Here is a 27,747-nt window from a genome sequence, read left to right on the forward strand (position 1 = left end):
TTTTCCTCGTGGGTTGTTTTTTTTGTCGGGATTTTTACAACACACAACCCACCCAACCAGGAGAAAAAAACTCCATCAAAATCATCCACCTGAGCTACAAATCTTCTTCACCATCTCAAAATGTTTACATTCTACATAAAGCTAATATTATTTGTTTTTCAGGATTATATTTGGAATTTGTATTTTCGTGCTCGTGAGCACCTCCCAGTGTGGTTAAGTAAAGGGATAGTTAAAACTGTTGACAACTTGAGAACGTTTGATCTCACGCATGAAAGCTTGACTCCTAGACCTTTGAGCCGGTATCCAACAGTGTTAATGTCTAGCTACAATCAATCCACGAAATCACTAGATCGGAGGTCGGGAGAGAAACAGATGTCACCGGCGGCATTGGATGTTCTCCACTCTTCTGGTGTGAGACACTAATCAACATTAAGTCTCATGTCTTTAGTAGGACCGGTAACCCAAGTATCGAATAACATATGGAGCAATGAACAATAATCTATGACATTAACTCTCACTGGACCTTGAGCTCCTTCTAACGCAGTAGCCAATTAGGAAACCAAGGCGGAAAGTAGATTAAATCTCTATTGTACTCAATTCAGTTTGTGACTCAAAGTGCATACAATAACAGGCTTGAATTTGCTGGTCACACAATACACCGTATTAGAAATCATACTTTAAAGATAATCATACCATAAGTGGTAGGTGGCTAAACAAACTATGTAGTTAATAAGCAATAACTGAGGGATAGTAAAACGTATAGTGACAATTAATCAATTCACTGCAAAATTTTCAACTTTCCCGACATCTGTCCCGTTATAAAACCTACCCTACATCGCAAATTGATTGAAGTTGGAGTTATAACATCTCGAAAGCCAACCTAGTCATTCTAATGTTTAAGAGTTTTCTGAAAGACTTGGAGGTTTTGAGTTCTATCCTGAGCAGGATCGTGAATTCGTACTATATTGAGGAGTCTCATGTCAGAATTAAACACCTGTTTAGTACTCCATGATTTCAAATGGTATCCTTACAAAGATCAATCTTTTAATAAATCAAACTACGAATGAAACCAATCTTCATTAAAATTCCCTTCAATCAAATCGTTGAAATAGCTGAAAATCAATACACTTGAAGATTTCAGCATTACTGAACCATTGTATGAAATATAAATTAAAAATGTATGTTAATAATGTCAAACAATTCAATAAACTACTGCGATCACTGTACATAAAGTATATTAGAAGGGAAAAGAGTAAAACATTATGGTTTTGAATTAAATTTAAAGAGTATTTCCTGTTTATTATAACCATTATTATTAACCTCGTCTCTCTTTCATAATTAACTAATTCCAATTTTCTTTGGCTTCATTTCGTCCAAATACTAGGTATTACGAGTAAGTTACAATCTATTGTCTATGATAATTTAAATTGTTGTCTGTATTATGCTATGCTGTTATTTGTTTTGTTTCGATTAGTGAATGTGTTATTTTTGGGAACATTATTTATAGGTTTATCTTAAGCTAGCTATGTTATTTGACTCGTTGACAGACGATAACAAAGTTACGTCATCCGATGGTAACATCTTTGTGTTGCACTTTTAGTAAAAGTATTTTAAAGAATTTATTACAATTGATTGATCATTGAATAGGGGTTAATGTTATGTGTGCCTAGTTCTTTCGTGCTTTTGGTCGAATTCTATGGATTGTTGTAATGTAGTCGCAAGTCTAAGTGACTTAACATCGGATCTATCTTGTTGAAATGGAGGAAGTCAACAGAAAAACTTGCTTAATGTAGGTTTCATGCTCATTAGAACTCATCAACGAGGTGTGCCTGTAATCTTGAGGGTTGGTTTTAGAGATGAATAATCAAGGCTACAAAGACATCATAGTGTAAGTGAAAATATTCATATACTGAAGAAAAAAATCTGTCAACGCAGATTATTCAATGATTGTACAAGTTTTTTTTTCTGTATTATAAGAAATTCGTTAACTCTGTTACCGTATTCATCACACGATTGACGGGATGAAAAAACTCCCACGTTCTTGAACCTTTAGTCAGAGTTTCAAGAGCCTTTGAGTAAAATACCAATTCATAATATTGCGCAATTTCTAAACGTAACCACAAACGGCCTCAGAAAAGTGTAGATAAAATTGATTAAGGATTCGGTTTAAACTCAGTAATTTGGTAGTTCTCTCTGTTCATTGTATTCACGAGTCCTGACTCTGTATTAATTTCGTTTAATGGTTATGTATAGACAGCTTTTTATCTCTTAGAATAAAATTGTTTCTTAGACGTGAGATAACGATCAAGATTTAAACTCTCTTCGAAATTCAACATGATTTACATTTAAACAAAAAGAACATGCATAAAAAAATCTTTGGAAATTTTCGTAACAGTTTTAAACAAGAATCCAAGGGGAAAAAAAAATCTACAATTGATATTGTTCTCATTTGTACCGCTTAAAACTATTAGTAACTATGTGAACTACTATTCGTTTAAAATACTAAATAAAATGTAACATAAAAGTAACATTTTCTTTCAACCTTAGAAAGCACTGAAATGGAACAATCAATAAGCCCTGTAAAAACACACTCTCTTCCTTATTGATATAAAGTTTATTTTAAGTGAAGTTCTTTGTTTTTGTTGACGAACAATTAAAAATATTTGTCCAAGTGAAGAAAACTATTTTTACAGATAGAATACATTTCTTCCGCTCTATCTGTCTCTGTTTCGAAATGTGTGTGGGAAATATGATGAGACAAACATAGGTTATTTGAGAAATTATTGAAGGCATAACATACAGTGATATGGTGATTCACTTATTCGACGATTATCTATTCACTACGAAATACAGATGTTGAACAATGAAACTGTTCATATTATTTGATAAATTTCGATAAGGAATAAATAATCGAAAATTGTTGAGCTGTTGTGTTAACAGATAGGGGAAGACCAGTTTCTTTCATTTCAACCAACGATCATCATTCATGTATGCAATGAAATATTAGAATAGATATAAATTCCATCAAAATAGTGTAAACGGTTTAATGATCAATCGATATTTAACTGTCTAAAGGGTTTTAGTTCTGTTCGAAAAAGTGTTGGTCAAACAGTTAGGATTTCGGTGACTTTATCATGTCAAGTTGACAGCATCCGACAGTGCTCTGCATCAAAGTCAGTTTTCATCACTCTCACCAACGTTTATGATAGATATACAAATTAACATACTTATAAACTAACCTTCGGTGAATTTCAAACTATCTAATAGCATATTCTACTTTATTCATATAATAGAAACCTGTTTCAGTGCCTTAATTTTATTTTTGTAAGAGTATGAGAATATTTAGCATCTTATTCAAATCATTTGACCTGAACAAGAAAACAGTTTTTTCGAGAATTTAAACCGTATGAACAATCAAGACTATGAAGTTGAAGTATTCTTTAAAATCTAAATTTAACAAATTGTTTACTAGTATAACCACACGATAACAAATGTATGAAGCCATTTTGGTTTTCACCCATCTCCGTGTGAAATATGGCTATTAAGAATGGAGAATATTCGTAGGCTACAAGTATCCGATCATATGTGTCTTCGAAGTATTTCTTGTGCATTTTGTGACTACCGAGTGAGCGATGCTGAGGTTAGAGATAGGGTACTAAGTAAAGATGGCGAATCGATTGATGAGGTAGTGAATCTTCATCAACTGTGGTGGTCGAGACATGCATTACGTATACTAATCCACTACTTACCTCGACGGGTGATGTCTGGTATAAGAGTAATATGGAACAAGACTGAAGATGGAAAAAATAAAACGTGGGACCAGTCTATGAAGTCGTAAAAAATTGGGCCTAGCCATCTTAATAGGTAAAAACTACCCGGTTAAGGTTCGCGTGGTTATCGTACCCAATGGTTTCAAACTTTGGGTGACATGGCTGAGAATAATTCACAGCGACGCGGATTCATTTACTTCTTGTCTTCCTCTAGAACCTGAATCCAGAAACCTCCTTTTACTTTTTTATTTTTCATAACTAATCATTTTTTTCGATTACTAATACTGTTATTACTTCCACTATTTTGGGATTTTCTTTGAAATGCTTTTATCTTTCATTGTTAATGTGGAATGACAAATTGAACCGATGAACATCGGTATCAGATTGCACATTGAGTATGACATGACATAGCATCACACTAAGAGGTTGATTTTCATCACTAATGTTGACAAACAGCTTCTAAAGATAGAAAAATCTTTGCTGACATTGGCATCTTCGTAGCACTATTAGTCTGTAATGAAACTAACATTTGAAAGGTTCGATTTCAAGGAATGTTGGAAAGGATATCATTTTCAGCTGTAAAATGGTAGGGATCAATGTTTAGAGACTTTAACTAGTTTAGCTGTTAAAACCTACCATGATAGAGAAAATGTAATCATCGTTTATAGATATACGTGACATACGTTCCTTCCTCCACATTTAAAAGTACTGTAGACTATTATAAACGGATTACGAGCCTTAAAAAACGACAAAATACACAATATGATCACCAGCGTCAGATCTCAGTATAAAAAAAGCCTGGAGGAGGATTTAGGAAAATTTAAAACCCTAACCGAAATAATTCAAGTCAAAGCAGACCAAGTATGCTTTGGATGCAACAATTACACAAAAGCCAAGTTAATCACAACAAGTGCTAAATCACTGCCCTTTTCGAAACATGCGCTTCCGGTTTTTCTCGTTGTAAGCAGTTCTGTACTGGATCATTAGTGGTATATCAAAGTGAATCAATAACAGTTCATTGGGAAGTAAACAAAACTCATCATATCATGTACTGAAACAGGAAGTTGATTTTCAGCATTATGTTTTGGGTTAAGTTTAATCATTAATAACCTTCTGCTTAGTCAGTGGTAGCGTAAAACACGACATTAGGCTAAAGGAATGTACGTTTATTGCAAGAAGTTACAGAGTATTTATGCAATACATAAACATAGTTTTCATCGACTATTTGCACCTTTCAGTGTTTCCTGACATCTGGACTGTCTTCTCATCTGGTCTCCAGGTGTTCTGACAACGTTGTGCTTTCGATGCACTGAGTTTCATCACAAAAAATGCGACTTGGACATCACATTTAGCTACTCACTACTTACACACATTCTTGTGAGAAGCGTTCACTACAGTAATATTGGTAATAGATACGCCTTATGATTACAAGACAGTAGTTTTGATCACTATGCTATTATAATGAATGTAATGGACGAGAAAACACATGGAGACAATCGAATTTACTTACACATAAAATTACAGAATGTCTTACTGAAATCTAAGAACCATACAATAAATACTTAATTTGCAAAATGTCAATCAGTTGTCTCAAACTTGATTGTTCCTTTTGTAAATATCAGTCAATTGTCTCAGACTTTATTTTTCTTTCGTTTTCACACCAATCATTCTTTGTTCTCGTTCTCTTTCCTTAGATCTTCTTAACCTTCTGCCGCCAGACATTACACTTTTGATTGATGATACATACTACTTATATCTATCGACTTCAGTAGCACACAACTATCACTGAAAAATGTGCATGACGGTTGAGACCAAACTCACTAGGTCTGATAACAGTTGATTATTTCACACATCGCTGGAAGTCTGAAAATACATGAACAAGTGTTAGTAGTTAATCACTTTAAAATAATAGAAGGGAAAATTAGGGACATTATCAACATGAACAGAAGGAAGTTTGACGATTATGCTATCATACTGAATTATCGAAAAAGAAGCTCAACTACGTCTTCATCATTCTCTACATTTAAATAAATAATGAGATGGATAAGTTAGTTATCTAATGAAATGTCATTCGAATGTCAACTTGTCAAACTCCTGAGTACAAGGGAATGATAAAAATACAATTTCCATTTGATAGTCTTTGATTTATAACAATTGTTTGATACTATAAGCGATCTATGTTAAAAGGTACTCTGTAATTTATTTTGCATAGCTTTCTGTGCATCAGTGTGAAGTGTAGTTCAAAGTTAAAAAAAATAATGCACATTTTTCAAACTATATTGAATTGTGAAAAAATCCGATAATTTTTTAGTTTGGCCTACTTTTCTCTTCAACTTTCTTTTCTTCTAATTTAGACAATGGCACAGAAACGTACATTAACATCTTTGTCGTCTAATCTAGCCAGTTGGACACTGACAGACCAAGAATTGGTAGGAAATTATTTAAAATAAATAGTGTTTATGTTGACTATCTGTGGAAGTTGTTTGGTTTTATAATTTACATCACTGATTGATCTTAGACAACTTCTGGAAACTAAGTAGCACTGGATCGCTACTGCGTCTTGATAAATGTTAGGCTATTGTCATGGGACATGAGAGACCTGAGTTTGATCCATGGTGGGTCTGTGGATCTGTACTGCTGGGGAGTCTCATACTAGCAGGAAATAACTGTCTACTTCTTCTCGATTTTCAATTATGATTTAACTAATATCAGTCAGTTATGTAAACTATGATAATTATTTTTATTTTGTAATCGAAATGGGAGTAATGACACTTTTTTGGATAGCATATGTAGCTTGATTTAGGCTAGTTTTAACAAACAATGTTTATGTGAGTTCAGCTAATATTTTAGTTCCCATGTTAATTAACAGTATGTTTACTGAACGATGAATTTCATTGAATAGTTTTGCATTGTCCTTACCTAGGTTGATTACAATAGTGTTTGATGTCAAATGATCGACTTTGTAGGTAATTGGCAAATTTTCGTGATGGACGAGAACATTAGTCATCGAATCTGGGTAATCCGAAACCGCTAAATCAACTCATATTTTCTTTAGAAAACTTCAATACAATGAACAATCATAGGATATATCAGTAGATAACTAACAGAATACTATCTTTAGTATGGGGTTATGGAGATTATTGAGTTCCATTGAAATCATTAATTGATCTAAGTTAGACAACCATTAAAACCTTGGAAGCAGTGAACGACCGTTTTGTCCTAGTATCGGATTTCTCAGTAGTAGACACACACGATCTCACACGTTGGAATCGAACCCAGGGTGTTCAGACTCACGTTGGAATACAAGCCGGAATCCAACCCAGGACACAGCTATTATTTAGATGACATCACCGCTTATGTTGGTTAGATTATCTGGAGAAAACTAGTTTGACTCGCCCATGCCAAGGTTGGACTTGGTAATATCGAATCACTTGAGCAATGGGTAGAAAGTTAATGATAAATTTATTTTTTATTACATCCCAATAAGTGGAAAAATTGCATTTCTGACCTTTCGCGACTTAATGTAAGCCACTTCTTCAGAGTAAACAAATAACCACATTAAATTAACGCAAGTTCAAATAGTAAAAAGGAAGCAGTTGTTTTCCTACATTAAGTGACGAGACGTCAGAAATACAGTTTTTTACTTAGTGGAATATTACAAAAAATATATTTATTATTACTTTGTACCATGTTTGCTATAGATTCTATTACACTGGTTGATGTCAGCTAATGGTAGTTTTTTTAGTAATTCATGAATGAAACTCAGCTAAACTACAAACAAATTTGCAAATGTTTAAATCATTCATAATATCTATTAAAGACCCTGAACTAACCAACTAATTCAGATCGATCATTAGGAAGAACATGAGTAGTTATGCTGATTCGTTTGGAATCCATCTAGATAACAGGCGTTCGACTTAAATATCAAGACAACAAAGCAGAAATATTAAATACCATTTGATTACGGTTGTAAACACCATGGTTCACTGATATATATGAAGTCCACTAGAGAGTTTCAGAAATGCATATTCTCATTTGTACTATTACATTATAAAAAATAGCTACTGATTTCGATTGTCAGTCAGTCAGTCAACTACAACGTAGGAACAGGCACATATATGCATCGGTCCAAGTTGCCATACCTTGTTAGCACAACAAGATGAAAACCAGATTCCAGTAATTTCAGTAATTTTCACAAACACATACTGAAAATATTTTTATTAATTTTATACACCATTCTTTATGACTATTCGTCAAAAAAAGCAAATCTAATTATCTGTTGAATATTTTCTTATATTTTAGAAAATGCATGTTTATCGTAAAACATTACAAGCCTTGGCTTATCCCATATCAAGTAACACACCGCATAATTTTCAATTGTTTAGTGCTACAAGTCCTACTTATTGTTATGAATGTGAAGGCTTATTATGGGGTGTAGCCAGGCAAGGATTACGATGTACTGAATGTGGTGTCAAATGTCATGATAAATGTAAACGTTTATTAAATGCAGATTGTTTACAAAGTGAGTATATCATTTCCATATATATATCACAATAAGATGATTTATTTTCACGTTTGGGTAGATAATTCCTATAAGACTCTGAAAGTTGACAGTAATATTGTAGTGAACAGATCACGGGAGGGGACACTCGAATGTATGTAAGCACAAACTACAAACTATCTCACTAAGATCTGATAACCATACAGCAGATAGGCAATTTGCAAAATAGCTACCTATTGTCTCAATCTTCACTATTGTTTCTGTAAATATCAATCAATTTTCTCTAATTTCATTGTTTATGCATTTTTCTACCAATTGCACTTCAATTCAGTTGTTTTCTTATCGGTCTTCTGCCAAAAAACATTCTATGTCTGACCATCACCATATACTACTTATGAGGATATAAGCAGACTACACCACAATATATGTGTTTATAGTTAAGTGAATTGAGAGTACAATCAAGTAAGTGTGTCACCTAAATAGATGAGTATCAAAGTAATTTAATAACATACAATAACTTTGATGCTCACTATAATAAACTGTAAAAATTCGTTTGCATAAGTAGGCTACATTCATATATATACTTGAAGAACTCTTTGGAAATGAATCGTGATTAATGTTCGTACAACTTATTTGCATTTAGTTTCGATCATGAAGAACCATTGAAATATATGATGAATAGATAAATGGTTTGCGCTAGTTTTTTTTCTATGACTCTTCACTAGTTCACATGCACAATTTCACATGGAGTTGAACCGTTAGATTCCTATGATAATCACAACAACATGTAGTGGAACTATCTGACAGTTTAATTATTACAATTTCAGTTAAAGTAGACATGTTTAACTTATTCGAATCTAAAATCAAAAACTGACCATGATACAATCAATGAGAAAGACTAGGTTTTATCAGAAAAACGTATTGGATATCTTCGGTAAATTCCACCTAATCTTACTTATCTTCAACCGATTTCTTTTCCTTCTACTGTTAACCTTAAAATTAGGTCAGTTGTAAGTATAAATCTATATATGTGTCTGTGAGTTATTACCAAATATCTAGAGTAAAATGACATAAATATCAGCTCAATGACACAAAGAACACGAAGGAGATAAAATAGTCTGGAACGAAATAAAATCGTAAAAAGCCTTCACATATGTATCCTTCTTCTATTTCTTTCTCGATACGTTTTTACTGTCATTACTAACATTAGATGTGTGTGTGTGCGAGTGAGTGAGTGAGTGACTTGATGACCATATCATTCTAAATTTTTAATGAATCTAATTTTGGAACATTATCTATTCCCTCAAGGAAAAATTATTGTAACAATTATCTACTTGTTCATAAAAATCATAGAGAAACTTTCTTCTTCTTTTTTTAAAAAAAGTTATTTTTCTTCTTCTCAGAGTACACTGTGGTCTTTGTGGTTCAAAATATAAGATCTAAAATGGATGATTTTCCCATTGAAACATGTGATAATTGTCCATGTAACTTCAATCCTTGTTTATATCTTCTACTTCTTCTTTCCTTTTCTTAACAACTGGCCTAGAAAGAACTCAACCATTTTCTACAAATTTAAGTTTCAAATGAATGAAGAAACAGTTTACTTACGGTTTAATCAGTAACAGTCAGATGTTAAATGATATCACCTCTAATATTTCTCAAATTTAAAACGTGATGAATTATACCATTAGAGAATGTTAGGCAACATCGGAAACAGGAATTAGCAGATTTTTGTACTGAACATCTTTCTTTTTTTATATGAGATTCCTTAATGGACAGACAACGGTAATGATACTGTAAGATAATTTGTAATATGGTTAACTGATGAGTATGACTGATAAATCAAACATGCAGCTTGATCAACCGATTGATGTTTACATTACTGATTTCCAATGAGTAAACATTTTTGACCTGTCAATACAATACTGTCTTACTTGTAAGTACAGCAATCTTTACGGAACAAGGTCTAGTTGACTAGTAAATGACGAGAAAATGGTTGGTAAACTTTAAGCTATAACACCTCAAACTGTGACTATAGGTCATGCCGGCCCTCATTTCATGGAGAGCGCCGGTTCTCTCAAGATTGTAAATTCATCTTGCTAACGAGTGGTAGTTAGTTCGAAACTTAGATCCAGGGTTACCAGCCGCTTATCTTCAATTATCCAACATTAAAAGATACCGCAGGCAACGTTTAATCATTTACATTAGATGATCTATAGGGTTTAGCGTGTTTTATCGACCAAGTTACCATGTGGATACTAGTCTAGGTGAATTGACATAGTATGGATTATGTTGTGATAACCAGGTTGTTGGTGGTAGCCGGCAGAAAATTTCGCATCTAGATTTTATCCTGCTTGACGCTCGCCAACAACACACACTACCGATCCGAAGGGGACTGATGCTCTAGTGTAGTAGGGTACCCTATCTCACAGTCTGAGACGTTATCACTGAACTATCTGGGTTATGAAGGACTTCCAATGAGACTAAGTTATTTACAACTAGGATTTATAACAGGGACTACTAATTATTTTTTACTGTCAACGATAACCGATAACTGTCAATGAGTAGGCAATATAAAACCGATGTAATTTGTATCCAGTGTACTTTGTGATCAAATTTGATTGAATGATATTATTCAACAGTAATTCACTAGAAACCAGGTTACATTTATCTGATGAAGATTAATGTTTTTTTTTAAGTTAGAAAATATTCAACAAAGTATATATATGTATATATATACATATACGTTGACTTCCTTCCTCAGTGTATTAATGCATAATCTATCAATTAATTTTATTACATACTTATCCATGTAATGGGTTTTAGGTACTAATTTAGCGATATCTTTGGGCAGAAATACTTTTATTGGCTCATTGTAAGTTAACTAATTAGCTGTTTAATCTATGTGTAAGGCATTTGAAATCAATTTACGAAATAATTTCATCATTTATGACAAGCCAAAATGTATAACAGTTGAAAGTTGTATGACAAATTCAACAGGATTGAGGTTATTGTTTTAATGATAGCACTGAGATGATTTAAGATAGTTGAATTGATTCTGTATTCTACTTTAATTATGAATTTGATGGCATTAATGTGATGATTATTACTTGATTTGTTCAATGATAAAAAGTAAATTGGCATAGACTTCGAATAGTTACATTGAATTTCTCAAAAACTGGTTTCATATAAAACAGTATTGAAAATCGATGAGCACTGAATAACTGTTTTACACTGGTATGAGATCATATAGCAGTGTGTAACCACAGCTCTCTCATGTTTTCAAACATCACCTTTAAGCCTCAAAGTGTGTTACCTTTGGATCAATGAGTTGAGAAATAGTGGTCAGAAAGTCCTAATGAGGACGAGACGTCTGTCTAGCTCATATATATTCCAACAAAAGATTGGGAAGATTGAATGGAAGAGAAAACAGTGAGCAATTTTAATAACAACATAATTGAAAGCATCATGAACCGTGTAAAGAACAACTGAAGGAAGATATATAAATAATGTATTTAACCTATGGTTTTCATATTTTAAGAAAGCACTTTTTACGTTTGCATTAAACAATAAATTGGTTATCTCCACCAAGTCTTTGTTCACTACATTAGATTTAATTACCCTGATCCATCAACTGAACTATTTGCCTATTGTGAATAATCAAATGTTACTGTATCCCATAAATCGATAAATTAAGGATATATTTTCGATGATTTGTAATAGTTATACTTTCTTATCTGGTTTTTAGTTGATTAGTCATTGCAATGCGAGGGTTATCATCTGGCAGTTTTCATGATTTTGTCAGTAAATTACCTGAAAAAATACAGTTTGATTTATTCTTTCCTCAGATTGATTGGTTTTAACAGCAGCTGATTTTTATGACGTTGAATGATTTCAAAATGTTAGTATTAAAAATTAAATAATTGTTGTAAGCAAAGATGGATAGTGCCTAGCAGTGGAATCCAGGACGCACGTTTCGTCCTATTTGGGACTCGTCAGCCGGATGTACTGCCAAAGGTACTGGGTTCGAGTCCCAAAGTGAAGATCAACTCTGAGATGCAGGTACATCCAGCTGACGAGTCCCGAATATTACGAGACGCGCGTCCTGCATTCCACTGCTAGCCACTATCAATCTTTGCTTACAATGCTTGTGAATTTAGGCTATATGGGGGCAATACGCACAGTATGCACATATGCAAATTAGAGACTGACCAGTTGCAGTCCTAAACATCAATGGGAATATTCAAACAAACAATACTAAGGGAATTTATATAATTATTCTTAGATGTATTATCCATGTCTTGAGACTTAAGGTTTTTCATTTTCATCCTTATATGAGCCACTGTTTTCTGTTAAATAAGAAATTCCAAAGTTTTTGTAAATACCTATATAGAGACTCTGTATTTTTATTGATCTTTCAACTTGATTCGCATTGTTTTTCCTATTTCTAACCTATCAGTCATCACACTTTTGAACTGGATTAAGCTCTTTTTTAAGTGTCTGTAAGAAAATTTGTACAAGAGTATAGGTAAGTTTAACGAATGATTTTAATTAGGAATTAAATGAAATCAGTTGAAGCTGGTTAATACAATTGCTTACACTTATAATTTATTCAAATCATATTATTACTGAACATATAATTCATGTTAGATTCGTCAAATGTCTATTGGATACATCATTCTGTATCTACCTACTAGTAGTTATTAGTAAAAAGATTTTTTTACTTTGGATGAATGCTCTCTTTGTCAAAGATTCACACCTACAGTGGTGGTTCATTATTAGTTCGAACATTCAACTATTAAGTTCTATATTCTGACTATTCGTGACCTACATCATATTGAAGAGACAAGGGTAGTATCAATAATTGTCAAAGATCAATGAATAAGCCTGTACACTTGATTTTATGCCTCTGATTAAAAAATATTCAAGAATGAGAAGTTAAACCTTTTATATTAAGGTCATATGTACAGTTTAACAAGTACACAATTATAGTGCATACTGGTTAGTTAAACTTTAAGAATGCTGTATTCACTAAGCAGGTATTTAAAGAGCAAATTATTATTTCCTGAGCAAAATACTCTTTTTTTTGTACCGCAACTATTCAAAACAAACTAATCGTACATTCATTATTCTTATTCTTATTAGTAGTGCAAAGTTTTATATTCTATATGATATATGTATATATTTCTTAGTTGAATTGATTAGAATACAACTAACCTAGATTATAGGTAATAATCAAAATAAAAATGGATGATTAAATGAAAGATAATAACAGGAAATGAACAATCTGATTGTTTTGTTATACTTTGTTTTCACATTTTTACATAGAAAGATATAGATATATACTTGACAAAAAAAACAGGATGTAGAAATAATTGATCCCTGTTGTAGAACTGTTGACAAATGATCATTAAATAATGCTGTTTATTAATACAAACTTTTTAGATTACTCTCAGGGATTAGTATTTTTTTGTCCCTCATTTGTCCCTCATCCCCCCCCTCTCACAGTTTTGTTCACTTAATTTTGATCAATCTCGGTTAGGATATAATAATAATAATAATGAGGATAATTAACATTTTATTCAATATTATCTGTCAAAAAAAAGAATTTTTAGGGAAGTGAATAACATGAGTTTGGATCAATTTTTACAAGGTTAACTTTTTATTGTGTATAGATTCGAGATGATATTGTGGAGGTTTTATATCTTCCCTTGCGTCCATGGGTTTCTACTTCTGGTATCTGATGTAGTAACTCTTCCAAATTAGAATTCAAATGTCTATCAACAATCAGGTTCGTAAGAATGTCAAAACATTAACCAATTATCCTACTGGTAACTTTCAATAAAATACACAACACAGAGAAACTTTTTTCTCAAAAATAGAGGGAAAGATATTGGAGAACAGTATATGCTGATAGGTAGCCTACAGAAAGTTGCATATCTTAAAAGTGGGTGTAGAAGAATGCTTTCAACACAGCCTCTGCAGTACTCACAAAACATGAAAAAATCAAAAGAGATGTTAGAAGTGAAACTTACACTGAGATATGTGATATTTTACATAGGATTTACTATAGAATTTTAACTAGTGAACAATTTCGTGCAACCTAAGCAGGATGTTCAGAATCTTTTTCATATTTTTGGCTGAAGTTAGTAGTTTGGTAGAATTTAGTGTCAGATCATATGGAATAGATCATCATCTAACATGGGCTAAAATCTAGTTCATTTCAAAGCAATTAGAAATGGTAGAGACTGACATTCATACACTAGGATCGTCAACGTGGTGTTTTTTGTTAGTGAAAGAAGACAGACCGTAGAACAAAAACAAGGAAAAGAAAGAACAAGGAATAGCCTGGTAAAGTTGACCAACTCCGGGTTATAAAGGAGTAGAATACTCCCCTCTAAGCACAGTATAATCTTCATTTCGAGGGAAGAAAGAACGTATTCAGTTAATGATTTGCTTATAAAATGTTAGGACAGAGTCGAAGATGAATTATAGTTGCAAAAATGCATCGAAAATACTTCTCGCAGATGTTATATTCAGTGTTTTTTTAAATCGTAATCTAACGCTTCATCTATTGCTGAATAAAGTGTGAGTGGTAGTAACTTTTCCAGGATTTTCTGAAAATAAAACATATTGACATTCTTATCATTAAACATGTTCTTCAGTATTAGAGTTAGCTTTATTCTACACCACATTTTCAGTATGAAAGTTGTTAAAAACGATTTAATGCAAATGGTCGTTAGTATGTAGCACAGAATATCAGCCTCTCTCAAAAAGGTTTAAGTGCAATCAGGTCCAAAACATGAAGATGAGTAACTTAACTTCAGATATTTTAAAACATCAGTACCACTTTCCCACGAACTTGGAGAAATGTGAAATATAACGTTTCATCATCGGACTATAAAAAGATTTGTTTAAACGACAGGCATCTAATAATTATGTATTATCACTAAGCCGTTTTGTACCTGTTAGTTCTCTAATTAGTTTCAAGAGACATAAAGAAGGTTTACAAGTTTTTGAGCACACACTAAGTTTGAACATTCGATTTCTTGACTTATCAGACAATTCAAATCCCGAACGCCAACAGAACCCTTTTATTATAAAGTCTTTTGCTTTCTTGATTTTTTAAGAAGTAGAATGTTTGAAGTTAGGAAAAAATTGTTTTATTGAGACAATAAACATCAAAACACAAATTAAGTTAATAGATGATTGTATCAGTAATGTTTTTCAACAAGTCATTCATCAACAAATCTCAGTTTTCTATCCAAAAATGTTTTTTTTAATTTTACATATTCCACTACGATTGGTCCCTAGATTTAGTTTTCATCATTTGGTTGAAGAGAATGAATTTTCCAGCTTTGGAATACATTTTGGGGAGAAAGTGAATTATTCAGGGTTTAGAGCTGAGAAGAGAAGCTACTCTATGAATCTTATATATCCCTATATTATAAATAAAGCTACACCTAAAGGATCATTAAAATGAGTAGGGAAACATACTAGGCTGTCAAGATCAAAAGATGAAGGGAAGCTGGAATCACACAAGTTGAGATATGGACATTCTGAACGATTATTGTCTGTAATTACAAGTCTGTCTGGGGCTTGTAGAACGGTCGTTTCGCTCTGAGACTTGATATATGAATGAACCTGTATTCAGGTGTTAATATCCACATGAAGAATCAAACCCAGTAACTGACTCTATGAAAGCCAGTGACTTATCCAACAAGCTAATGAGACCAAATATTTGTTAAAAACGCAGTTCTTTTAAAGATGCTGAACATTGGAAAGTTATTTCCTCTTAGTTCAGTACACTTTGACAACAGTTGTTCATTGAAATTACACTCATACATACATACATGTACATATACACACAACTGAATCTTAAATTGCTGTATGTCAAGGAAGGATCGTTTTCACATTCAAATAGATAGCAGGGTTTATTAAGTACAATAGAAAAAAGTGAGCTGTGAATTGAATAGATCAATAACAATTAATTTGTCTGCAATTGAATAACTCAATAAATGTTTATATGAATTATGTTTTTATTTGAGAAAGACATTTATTCGAGACGATTTATCCGTTGATTCATTTTTTTTGTTTAAGTATAGAACATTGAAACACTACATAGATAATCTTTCCATTGTTGTTAATGACTAAAATTGATCAGTCTCTTATTGGCATATGTGCATCCTGTGAGGATTGTCTTGATATTGCCTTACGTCTCAAGTATTGTAATCAAAGATAGATAACATAATTAATATTATCATTATGAAAACTGTTTTTGAAGATAGATCTCTGTTGTTAATGTTTTATCATTTTAAATAATATTTAAAAACAAAAGAATTCATCTTTTGATTAATTGACCTTGTGGTTGGCCAAGGAAGGAGCAGGGGTTAGAGATATTTTTTCCGTAAGCATAGTTCAGGTTTCTTCATCCTGATGGCTACTGCCTGGAGCAAATTATATTGGTCGAAGTTCTAGGAATTTACATTTTCGTGCTCGTGAACACCTCTCAGCGTGGCTAAGGAAAGGTTTGGTGAAGAAAGTAAGCAGCTCGATATTGGCCCATTTAGTACAAACTGATCATAATGCCAGTATAAACCAATCCTTTTCAATTATTTATAGGGTCAGTAATTTTTTGCCAAAGCTTGTCAGGCTTAAAGTCATTCAAACGGCGGAGGCAGTAGCCATCAGGATGAAGAAACCTGAGCTATGTGTACAGAAGAAATTCATCTTTTCTTCGTAATGAAGGCTTGTTTTAACAACTGTTTAATTTATTGAAGACTTTTGTTAGAACCCATGAATAGTAAATATTTAAACGTGACTATAACGGGGAGGGTTTTAACAAACATCGTTTTTTAAAATTTTAGTACTTATTTGTACTTTTATCTGTACATCATTAACATTTTCGTGTGCATGTGGGATATGATGGGATATTGCCTAGGGACCCCAACCAGAGTAGTTGGCTTCATCAGGAGACCACTCTCCAAACATTTAATCTGAAGGTCTGAGCCACAGCGTAGAGGAGAACTGCCAGACGTTAGAGTCTAATATTAGCAAGGAACTAGAATAATCTCGTACGCCGTTCATTCTCTCAGCTTCCTGGAGTCCATGCATATCACTGATTTTGAATAAAAGTTTTCCAACTCCTCATAGTCGACCTTCAGTATCTGTCAACCTGACGTAAGCCTCAGACATTCACCTTTTGTCCTCTCAGTTTTGTGAAAATAATCTCACTCTACATAAAGGTAGTGAATAGCATTTCCCTATCAGAACCTATGATCACGAAGTTGTATGATAGAGCATTGAAAGGAGTAAACTCTTCCCACAGCCTTTAATATCACTTTGATATAGAAATGATAGAAATTCTCAGTTCTCCGTTTTCGTAAAAAGTTTCATATTAACTTAAATCTGTTACAATTTTACACAAATTTTAGTAAAAAGTTCCAAAGAATTATATTACAGGGGTTGGCTATCGAGTTTATAGTTTATATAATTGTTCAAACTCATTAACCTGACCTGATAATATAGCCTAAGGCCATATATGATCAGTGGATTTACATAAGATTGACATAAATCTATACACACATATACGTCTTCACACGGAGAATTTGAACACATTAAGAACTAAATAACTTACATTGACACTACAAATTAAAAACCAAACATTTTACTCAATATCACAGATTTATTTCAATGATTGTATTTATCTTCGATTTGATTTTGTTGTTTTATTTCCCTAAAGAATTAGATAGATTGTCAAGTGATATGTTATAGTTTATTTGTTATGATATATATATTTCTTTATACAGAAGTTTGTCATTGAAACTGAACTTATCAACTCAAATAAACTGGAATTATCCAGTTGTTTCACTTTGAAAGCTGGTACTTCATTTGTATACATAGATGATTGGATTATCTTATATATTAGGCAATCTATTTAATGTATATTATCACCGTTTATTATTTACCATAAAAGAAATTTATATTGCATAACAATGTCTTTATATCAGAAGGGGTTTTTTTGTGGATATTATACTAGTTTTAATAGTTGAGATTATGAGTCAATTGAAGCTTCTAAGTTTTTCCATGGTGGTCCAGATTCAATTGACTCATGATCTCAACTACTAAAATGTCTTTATAGCAGAAATAAACTATTTTTCAACATTTGTTTGAATGTTTTTCAACTACGATCTATGATCTTTTACTGAATATTGATCAGAAAACGGTTGAAATAGCAATAATCTATCGCTAGAATGAAAGAGAAACGAAATATTTGTATCAGGACATTGAAGAAATAAATTATTTTTCAATTAGCTCCTTATTATTATGAAGTCATGTTAGTCTAGGTGACTGTGTGTCTGATGAAGTCTAGGGAAAAAACGAAGAAATCTCAGTTGGCTTTTACTACTTGGGGCGTAGGAAAGAAAATATATTGTGCGATGATTTGCTCTGTTTTATCTTATGACTGACACTTGGTATTTAGAAGTAAGAGACATTCGTAGGTTGCTAGGATTTGATCATAGGTTTCTCCGAAGCTTTTATGGCGTATATGTGTGGCTACTGAATGGAGAGTGCTGTTTGATACACAATACTAGAAGAAATAGCCAATCAACTAGTGAGACAATTTTTCGTCCACTATAGTAGTTGAGACTTGTATTGCTTAAGTTCAACCACCGTCTACCTCGACGCCAGTTGTTAGCCGGTGTAGGAGTAAGGTAGAAGAAAGTTGGGAAGGAAAAGTGGAAGATCTGGTATTAAATCATAAAATTTTTATTCAAGCTGGTTGCTAAAGTTCTGTCACCTTTATGTGTACTTATCACTTTTCTTGTCGCTATAGTATCAGTCAAATTAAGGCATACAACTACGCAAGTTCATTGTTAAGTTTCTGAATATTATTAATGATAGTTGAGTACTGAACATTGAGGGACCAGTAGTCTCTCTACTTGCCCACAGTTAATGGACATGAACCAACAAGCATAGCTTTTTAGTTCGCTTACAGAGGAAATAACGGAAATCCGTATAGACACAGCTAATCTTTGTGTTTGAATCACATTATTATACTCGATTTCATTGCACTAACTATTTGCTTAACTTCAGAATAACACTGATGGGTTTCATGGTAAACTTGTGTAATCATTTTGAATAAGTAACAAGTAACATTTGATTATTAAATTACGATTAATGATACATAAATGTAATTCACGTTGGTAAAGCTTGACATATAAAAATGATTATTATCATATCCATTACGGGTTAATTGTTTACAGAATGATTGATCAGTAAAGTTGTAAGGTCATTTATGAATAGTTTCTATGGTGAAAGTGAATAACATATGAGTTTTATTTTACACTAATAAATATCCTCTTTCTTTCTAATTCTTATCCTCAAATAAACAGGAGCTGCAGAAAAATCTTTACGTCATGGTGCTGTAGATAAAGCTCAAGCTGCAATGGAAGCAATACGTGCGCTGATTCAACGACGTATAACTGAACGATCAGATATTTTTGAATTTTTAGCCAATGTTTTTCAAATTGATGTTCATTCAATGACACATTTAAACGCTTTAGAATTTGCACAAAAAAGTATTGTAGCCGGTGCAAGTCAATGGTCAGCTAAAATTGCAATAACCGGTAAATTGTTATTTTTTATTATTGAATTATTTGGGTTTTTTTTTAAAGTTTGAATGATTTAACTTTCCATGTTGCATGTGAGACATTTGTGCATCGAAGAGAAAATAGATGAGAGTTGTGCAATATCGTGAATTGATTGAAATTACACATTAATACCGTTTGGTTTAGGATCAATACTCGCGAGATTAAACGTTAGCGTGCACAAATGTAGGTCCTTGGCTGGATTCCCAGATGTGGAACTGTGGATGAGCACTGCTGCTAAACGGCCATCAAGAGCTCCCAGGTTTTCAACGGCCGTCTAACTAAGATCAATCAATAGATTGACTTAGATTCAACTTCAGTAGTACTCTCGGGAGATATATATTTCATTTACAAATCGCCCAGAATCGGTTGAGCGAAACTAAGAATTATGTATGTTATTGGAAGTCAGTTAGCGAGAGTATCTAGTTTTAATAATCACAATGTAAATTACGTTGTCTTTTTCTGTTTGTCGCACATTGAAGCGATGAGTATCATATAAATTAATGATAGTAATTATACTTAAACCACCAATGCGATCATTCACTTTTTGTTTATAATGTAGCAGTCTTACTATTCACCTCAACCGCGAGTTATTTTCTTGGAATTTAATTTTTTGCATGACCTATGCTCTTTTCAGATTGGTTGCCTCTACTTTTGGTTAGCTAATTTTCTGTATGTCCAAAGGTTGTGCTTTTGTTACCACATATACTGAGTTTTATTATTTCACATTGTTCTGTTTTAAGATCAATTTTTTCTTACAGTCTATTTTCTTCATATGTTAGCGGCTACATTTTAACTTTCTGTTTGCTAACTGGTGTTATCGAGCCTACAATAGAACTTGTAGGTATCATTACTAAAGTTTGACTTGATAATTTCGAATAATTTGAGCACTAAGTAGAATGTTATAAATAAAAATAATATGTTTGTAATATCCCAATGAGTGGAAAAATTAGATTTTCTGACGTTTCGTGACTTAGTGTAAGTCGCTTCTTCAGAGGATAAATAACCAGGTCAAAATTAATACAAGTTGAAATAGTACAGCTGAAAAACATAAGAATATTATGTGTGTTGTGTGTTAGTGTTTAGATACAATTAAATTTACTGAAAACTGGCAAATACTACTTATCATAGCAAGTAGCATGTATAATTTATTTATTACTCATAATAATGGTTTGGTTGTTCAAGACTATAATTTTGTCGGTCATCTATACAGGCTTTACAGTATTTCGATTAAAATGTAGACCCTTTTGATGGTCGCCTTTATCAATGTGCGTCTGATTTCACTCTCTCTTTTGATAGTCACTTTTGTTGACTCACTTTTGTTATGACTTGTGGCCGAGTGGATGCCTTGTTGATGTGTGACGTGATAAGACTGTCAATCAGAGAGCAGCGAATTATAGATTGGAACAGTGACACACGAAAACCATACGAGAAGTCTAGAGTAGTATCGGTCCTTCTTTCTGCCTAGCCCAGCCAGTTAAGTCAAGAACACCAATAACGGCCTCTGCGGTATGAATCTTTGTATTTCAAACATACTGAGTTTATATACCAAACAAACTGACCATATCGTACCAATAAAATAGGAAATAACATTTGTACAAGATTCAGCCAAATGTGGCTGTGAATGTGGGAGGCAGTAATTAATAGACCAGGGATAACTCAATAATGGTAAATCGTATAATAATAGTCTATAGGTGTAAATAAAGCTTATAATAAGGGGAACATGAATATGAATAGTTTAGTCATTTAGCAATTATACGATAATAAATATATGCACATTACTGGTCCATAAATGGATGTCAAAGTTACCATTCACTAGTGTTATCGGGACACAACAACTTTTTTAGTGTGAATCGAGGTAGCCGAATTACAATGTACTTGTCTCTCATCTTTTCTCAACGAATAGACAACAAAGAAAATATCCTAACATTTTCATTCTTTCAGTTATTTTAGTACTGAGTAACATAACTCAGAATCAGTCACAATGGTTCAGATATACTCATTTTTTATTTCCCACCGGATCTTGAGTTCCATTGTTCCTTCATGTATACTTTTTCGTAATGTCTATTCGAAACATATTTTCAATGTAATATTACTTACTTACTTACGCCTGTTACTCCCAAAGGAACATAGGCCGCCGACCAGCATTCTCCAACCCGCTCTGTCCTGGGCCTTCTTTTCTAGTTCTATACATTTTTGGTTCATTCTTCTTATGTCTGTCTCTATTTCTCAGCGTATTGTGTTCTTTGGTTTTCCTCTTCTCCTTTGGCCTTCAGGATTCCATGTAAGGGATCATCTTGTGACGCAATTAGGTGATTTCATCAAAATGTGCGCTTCTTCCTGATTTCTTCCTCCACTTGAATCTAGTTCGTTGTCTCCCACTGTAACTTGTTGCTGACAGCGTCTGGTCAACGGATCCGAAGTATCTTGCGTAGACAGCTTTTAATAAGCAGTTGTATGTTCTGGATGATGGCCTTCGTAGTTCTCCATGTCTCCGCCCCATACTGTAGAACTGTCTTGACATTTGTATTGAAAATTCTGATCTTGGTGTTGTTTGAACGTTGTTTTGAGTTCCAGATGTTCTTCAGTTGTAAATATGCTACTCTTGCTTTGCCGACCCTCGTCCTCTCATCTGCATCTGATCCACCGTGTCCGTCAATGATGTTGCTCAAATATATAAAGGTTTCCACATCCTCCAAAGCTTCTCCGTCAAGTGTAATTCGATTGCAGCATGTTGGATTGTATCGGAGAGTCTTGCTTTTCCCTTTGTGTATATTGAGACCTACTGCTTCTTAGGCTGTTGCTACACTGGTCGTTTTCTCCTGCATTTGTTGTTACGTGTGTGATAGAAGAGCCAGATCATTCGCGAAGTCTAAATCGTCCAGTTGCATTCTATCTGTCCACTGTAATATAAGAAAACCGTATTATTCTTTGTAATCCTTCGATACAAATATCAAATATCTTTTCAATGTTATTCTATCGTATTAGTGTGATATACCATCTAGGATTTAATACATTTTTATCCCAAGCATTACGTTAGTTTAGACTGAATATTCCCTGTCATTGTCATAAGTCAATTCCAATTCCTGTTTGTTATAAGTTCCATAAAATTAACATGAAAAAGAATATCAGTAACAAGTGTATAGTTATCTATTCTAGACTAAAGGAATATAAGCTGTTGAATATATTAGTAAATGATATGACAAAAGCAAATATAAATCAGACAAACAACACCGATATCTATATACACATATTCAATACAGCTTTGTCTCTTTCCATTGTATTATCTAATTCCATGTTCTATTTTTTTTTTTTAATGGAAGTAATAAATGAACCATGAAAGTAAAAAAGAAAAAAAACGTATTATTAGTATTTGTGTTTGCATTTCTAAATGAAGTCGGGTGTGATGTAATCACATCAAAGAAACTATTATTTACATTGATATCACTGATTGCTGCTGTTGCTGCTCTCTCTCTCTCTCTTTCTCACTCTTTCTCATTTATCTCTCTTTTTTCTTTTATTACCTTTCATCATTAATATAACAGTACAAATACGACAAGAAATGAAGGAGGAGAGTACAAGAAAATAAAATGACACATTTTTAAAAAAATATTTTCATATACTTTGTCTTCATTTGTACATCTCTTCTTATCTTTTTTTCTTTATTCCCATTTGTTTGTATTTAGTCATTTTGTATATAATGATGCTTAGTGTAAGTTAATGATAAATTATTATCATACTATTGTTAAAAGACGAATGTTTGTCACAGTAAGGATGTTAACGAAGAAAATAATAGTATTTATTCAAGTGAATTTGAGCAGAATCCTATTCTCTATGTGGAATGATACCAACTTGAATAAAATTACATGCTGATGGGTAATTGTGAACTAACTCAGCTTAGCTTTTAACAATCAAAAAATGTTCAAACAACAATCTCTGTAAACTGATTTGATTTGAATCCAAGCATTTTGGTCTTTTAGGCGAGATTCACGAATCAATCGAAATATATTTCCGAAGTAGAGTAGATCATCTATTTGGGCCATCTTATATTTCATGTTATATTATAAAAGGTAGTTGAAACGGAACCGTCAACGTACTCATGAGTAAGGTGTATTTGCTATCTTGAAGAAATTGGTATTCCGTGATAGATTCCAACCCATGTCACAGTGTCAATGTCTGGGACGTTACCCCTGAGCTATTTGAGCAGCATCTGATCTCCTATACGACTAAGATATTTACTCTACATTCACGGAGATATATCATTTCTTTATTCATTTCCATTGCTACAAACACTGTTGTAAGTTTTAAGAAATTTAAAGTTCCATGAAATTGCAAGCCTTCATTATACAATCTATCAAAAATCTTTAAGGCCTTATCTGTATAAGGAACTTTAAATAATGTAAGTAATGGGTAGTGGAAATTGTCTAGTTTCATTAAAATCATTAATTGATCGATGTATGATTGTTGTTGAAAACCTAGAATCTATGGATGTCTTTAGTCTAGTATGGGAATCCTCAGCTGTGCACACCCATAATCCCTCACGCAGTAGCGGAACCCCCTCTAGATCACTAAATCTTAAATTAATGTGGTCGGTACAGGAATAAGAAAGAAATATAGTCGGTTAGAAAACGAAGATGCACAAACTGAATAGTAATTAAAATGAGAAATAAAACACTAATAGTTATTTGCTAAACTAAAATCCTTATTGAGTAATCATTAGAAAACATTGTCGGGTCATTGGCAGTTTGTTCACAAATTGTATCCATAACTATAATTGAATATTTGTTAAACAAATTATCTGCATTTATCAAGTAAACAACTGATTAAAATAATTATATTTTGATACTACAGCATCCCCGGGTTTTTTTTTTATTAAGCTGAATGAAATGTACCATATTATTGTTAAAATTTCTATTGAAGCGACAATTCAAAGATTTTGGCAAAAGTATGACAAATTCTGACCATGGTGTCATAAACTAGTAAATTCTCTTTAACTTTCAACATGATTAATCCTGTGTTAGATATAGATCCTTGTTAGAATTCCATGAAATTCAATTTCAAATTAATCTTTAACGGAAATATGTTTAAATTGTTCTTTTAAAAAAAAAAAAGGATTGTTGAATGCTCCGAAGGTTTGGACATGACCGTTAACTAATTATTGTACCCATTACTTTGACAAACACAATATATGTAATATCTCTTTTTTAAGATTAATTTTCTTTATTGTTTAAAGTAGATAAATATTAAGGAGAGCTAGTGATAAATTATTATTGAATTGGTTTCTTCAACAAACTGATAAGATAATACATTATGATAGATTTAGTTGAGGTACTGAATGAAAATTAATGTACAAAAATTCAGTCAAGCAGAACTAACCATACTACATTACTACACATACAAAAAAAAAACAATAAATAAATAGTTTCTATTACGATTTATTATTATTCTTAACCATAAGACGATAATGTCTTCTCAGCAATTAAGTTTTCTTTTTAATTATTTCTTCATTTGGTGATGAAAATAATCACTGACTATTCTTAGTTAGATCATTACTGAAAAACTTAAAGTACTGAATATCTATTTTATCGTAATATGAGATCTTATAGCAGTGGTTATCTACAACCTCTCCACAGGGGACCGAAATTGACATCTATGGTCTAACGTTTGTGAGCTTAACCTTTAGACCATTGGGCCGTAATCCGATGGTATACGTTTCTAACTCCAATCACTTCACGATATAGCGTAACTATTCTGATTTTTAATGATAGTCTAACTATAATCAATTCGTGTTTTAATCTATGAAAGTTCTGCAATCTCCATAAACCATTCTACACTAATAATGATCATATGCCCATTAGTGAGCGACTTTAAGATGTAATTCCTGCAGTTGTGTTGAGAATCCGTGACCAGTGGGATTGAAATAGTTATCCACCTGAAACAGTTGTTAATGATTACGTAATATTCCGAAAGCTTTTGTATTTCAAGTCTACTTTGAAATAAAATGCTTTATGTTTAATTGTAGTGTGTGAAACATGGAGAAAATTAGGACAAATATGAAAATTGTATAAGTTGACTGACACAATCAACGAGTAATTGGTTCATCAGTATATTTTCTAAATGATTGTATGCTGTATAGTTTGATAAAATTAATTTAAAAATAATCTTGATAAAATGATCTGTTTCCAGCTTAGTTGTTACTCATATGTTTTAGACTATGAATCTGTAATTTTATCCAGCTTGAGCGTGAAAATTATATTGATGTTCCATCGACTTCCATGGTTGGCATTCAAAAATTTCCTGGTCTGCTAGACACACAAGACCGACGGCCAACTCATATTTTAAATTTTAATCTGTTTTACTGGTGTAGCTGAAGATCCTGATATTTAGTACTGGTGAAAACACTGTAATATGTCATTTGATATTGAATGTAATGGTACACATATACTTACGCATCCTAACTCTTTGCAGGTTATTCTACCTTCGCGCACTCTACTTCCTATCATGTCTGAATATTTTAATCCTTGAAACTATAAAAAAAGTACAACCTGCCGTAATGTTAAATGCTCCAAATCTCCAGTGGGGATATTTCAGTGATTATTATATGTTTCAATTCATTTATATTATGATTGAAAGTACAAATATGATTACATAGAAATTCACACATGTAAACAACAGTACAACGGCTATAACATGCCTTACTTGTAATCTCTATATTTTAAGATGAAAAATATTATAACGCCAGATCTGTTCCTGAATCTATTTCATTGAACATGAATGGAAGATATGCACTGATTTAATAATTAATCGAATATTTAATGATTTTTTAGAAATATATTCATGAGTGATATGTTGGAGTATATTCTATGTTGTACAAAGGATTACAACTTGTAATTAAATATACCAATAATTAAGAAGGTTTACGGAGAATTTTCAGTTTGTGATTTACATCAATAACTTTTTTTAGTTCGATATCTACCGAAAACTAGAGAACAATAGTCAGTTGTTTCATTCTAGTATGGGACTTTGCAGAAGTGGATATTTATGATCTCAGCAGAGATGAAATCCCAGACCATTAGTTTTTGTGGAAATTACTTAGACTCTGGATCACTAAGTTACATAATGTTTTGAATAAAGAGTTTATTAACAAATAATATTATTGGCTTATATGGGACTGTTACCATTCAAGTATCATTACACTCAATAAATCAATAAAATTACTCATTCTGTAAGAAGTGAGAACATCGGTCACCGTATGGTATTTATTACTCATAATTGTGAACTCAGGAGCACTCTATAGTCATATGGTTTTGACTCAGTATTTGGTATAATTTATTACTATTATCATTATTATTACTGTTGAGTACGTTCTACAGTTGTTCTACAGTTGTATAAAGTCTGTATTTGTCACGTATTTGGCTATCCATTCTGATCATTAATTTCAAATGTGACGAGATTTTATCGGGAAGAATATTCCTCAATCATGTATCTGAGTTTTCATTAATAAATAATAGTCATAACTCTTTGATGCAAATATTCACACATTGAGATAATTAGCTAATAGTGAATGTCCTTTGATGTTTATCCTTCCAGAATTCATGGATTGATTGTGTGAATATATCTGTCAATTCGACCGCCTCATATCAAACAGTTGAATTATTTCAACATATAGGATTTAATATTGTACAAATTCAATACGTGTTTACTGTCATATTTTTTGACTATTTCTTCTAATTTTCATGGTTGAAATCATGAGCCAATTGAAGCTAGACCACCAAGGAAAACCTGGAAGCACTGGACAGCCGTTTCGTCCTATTATGGGACTCCT

General features: G+C 32.5%; 1 protein-coding gene across 1 annotated transcript in view; it reads left to right on the plus strand.

The window, feature by feature from the left end:
- The window catches only part of Smp_134590 (putative unc-13 (munc13)), a gene marked incomplete at both ends in the record, with an annotated part of 112,000 nt that overhangs the window by 24,898 nt on the left and 59,355 nt on the right, over positions 1–27,747 (plus strand). Inside the window, 3 exons of the mRNA XM_018798726.1 lie at positions 6,125–6,199; positions 8,073–8,292; positions 19,668–19,901. Coding sequence (XP_018653639.1) covers positions 6,125–6,199; positions 8,073–8,292; positions 19,668–19,901 — 529 coding nt within the window. The remainder of the gene's footprint in view (positions 1–6,124; positions 6,200–8,072; positions 8,293–19,667; positions 19,902–27,747) is intronic.

The sequence above is a fragment of the Schistosoma mansoni genome, chromosome 7 (assembly GCF_000237925.1).
Source record: "Schistosoma mansoni strain Puerto Rico chromosome 7, complete genome".
In the NCBI taxonomy this organism is placed as follows: domain Eukaryota; kingdom Metazoa; phylum Platyhelminthes; class Trematoda; order Strigeidida; family Schistosomatidae; genus Schistosoma; species Schistosoma mansoni.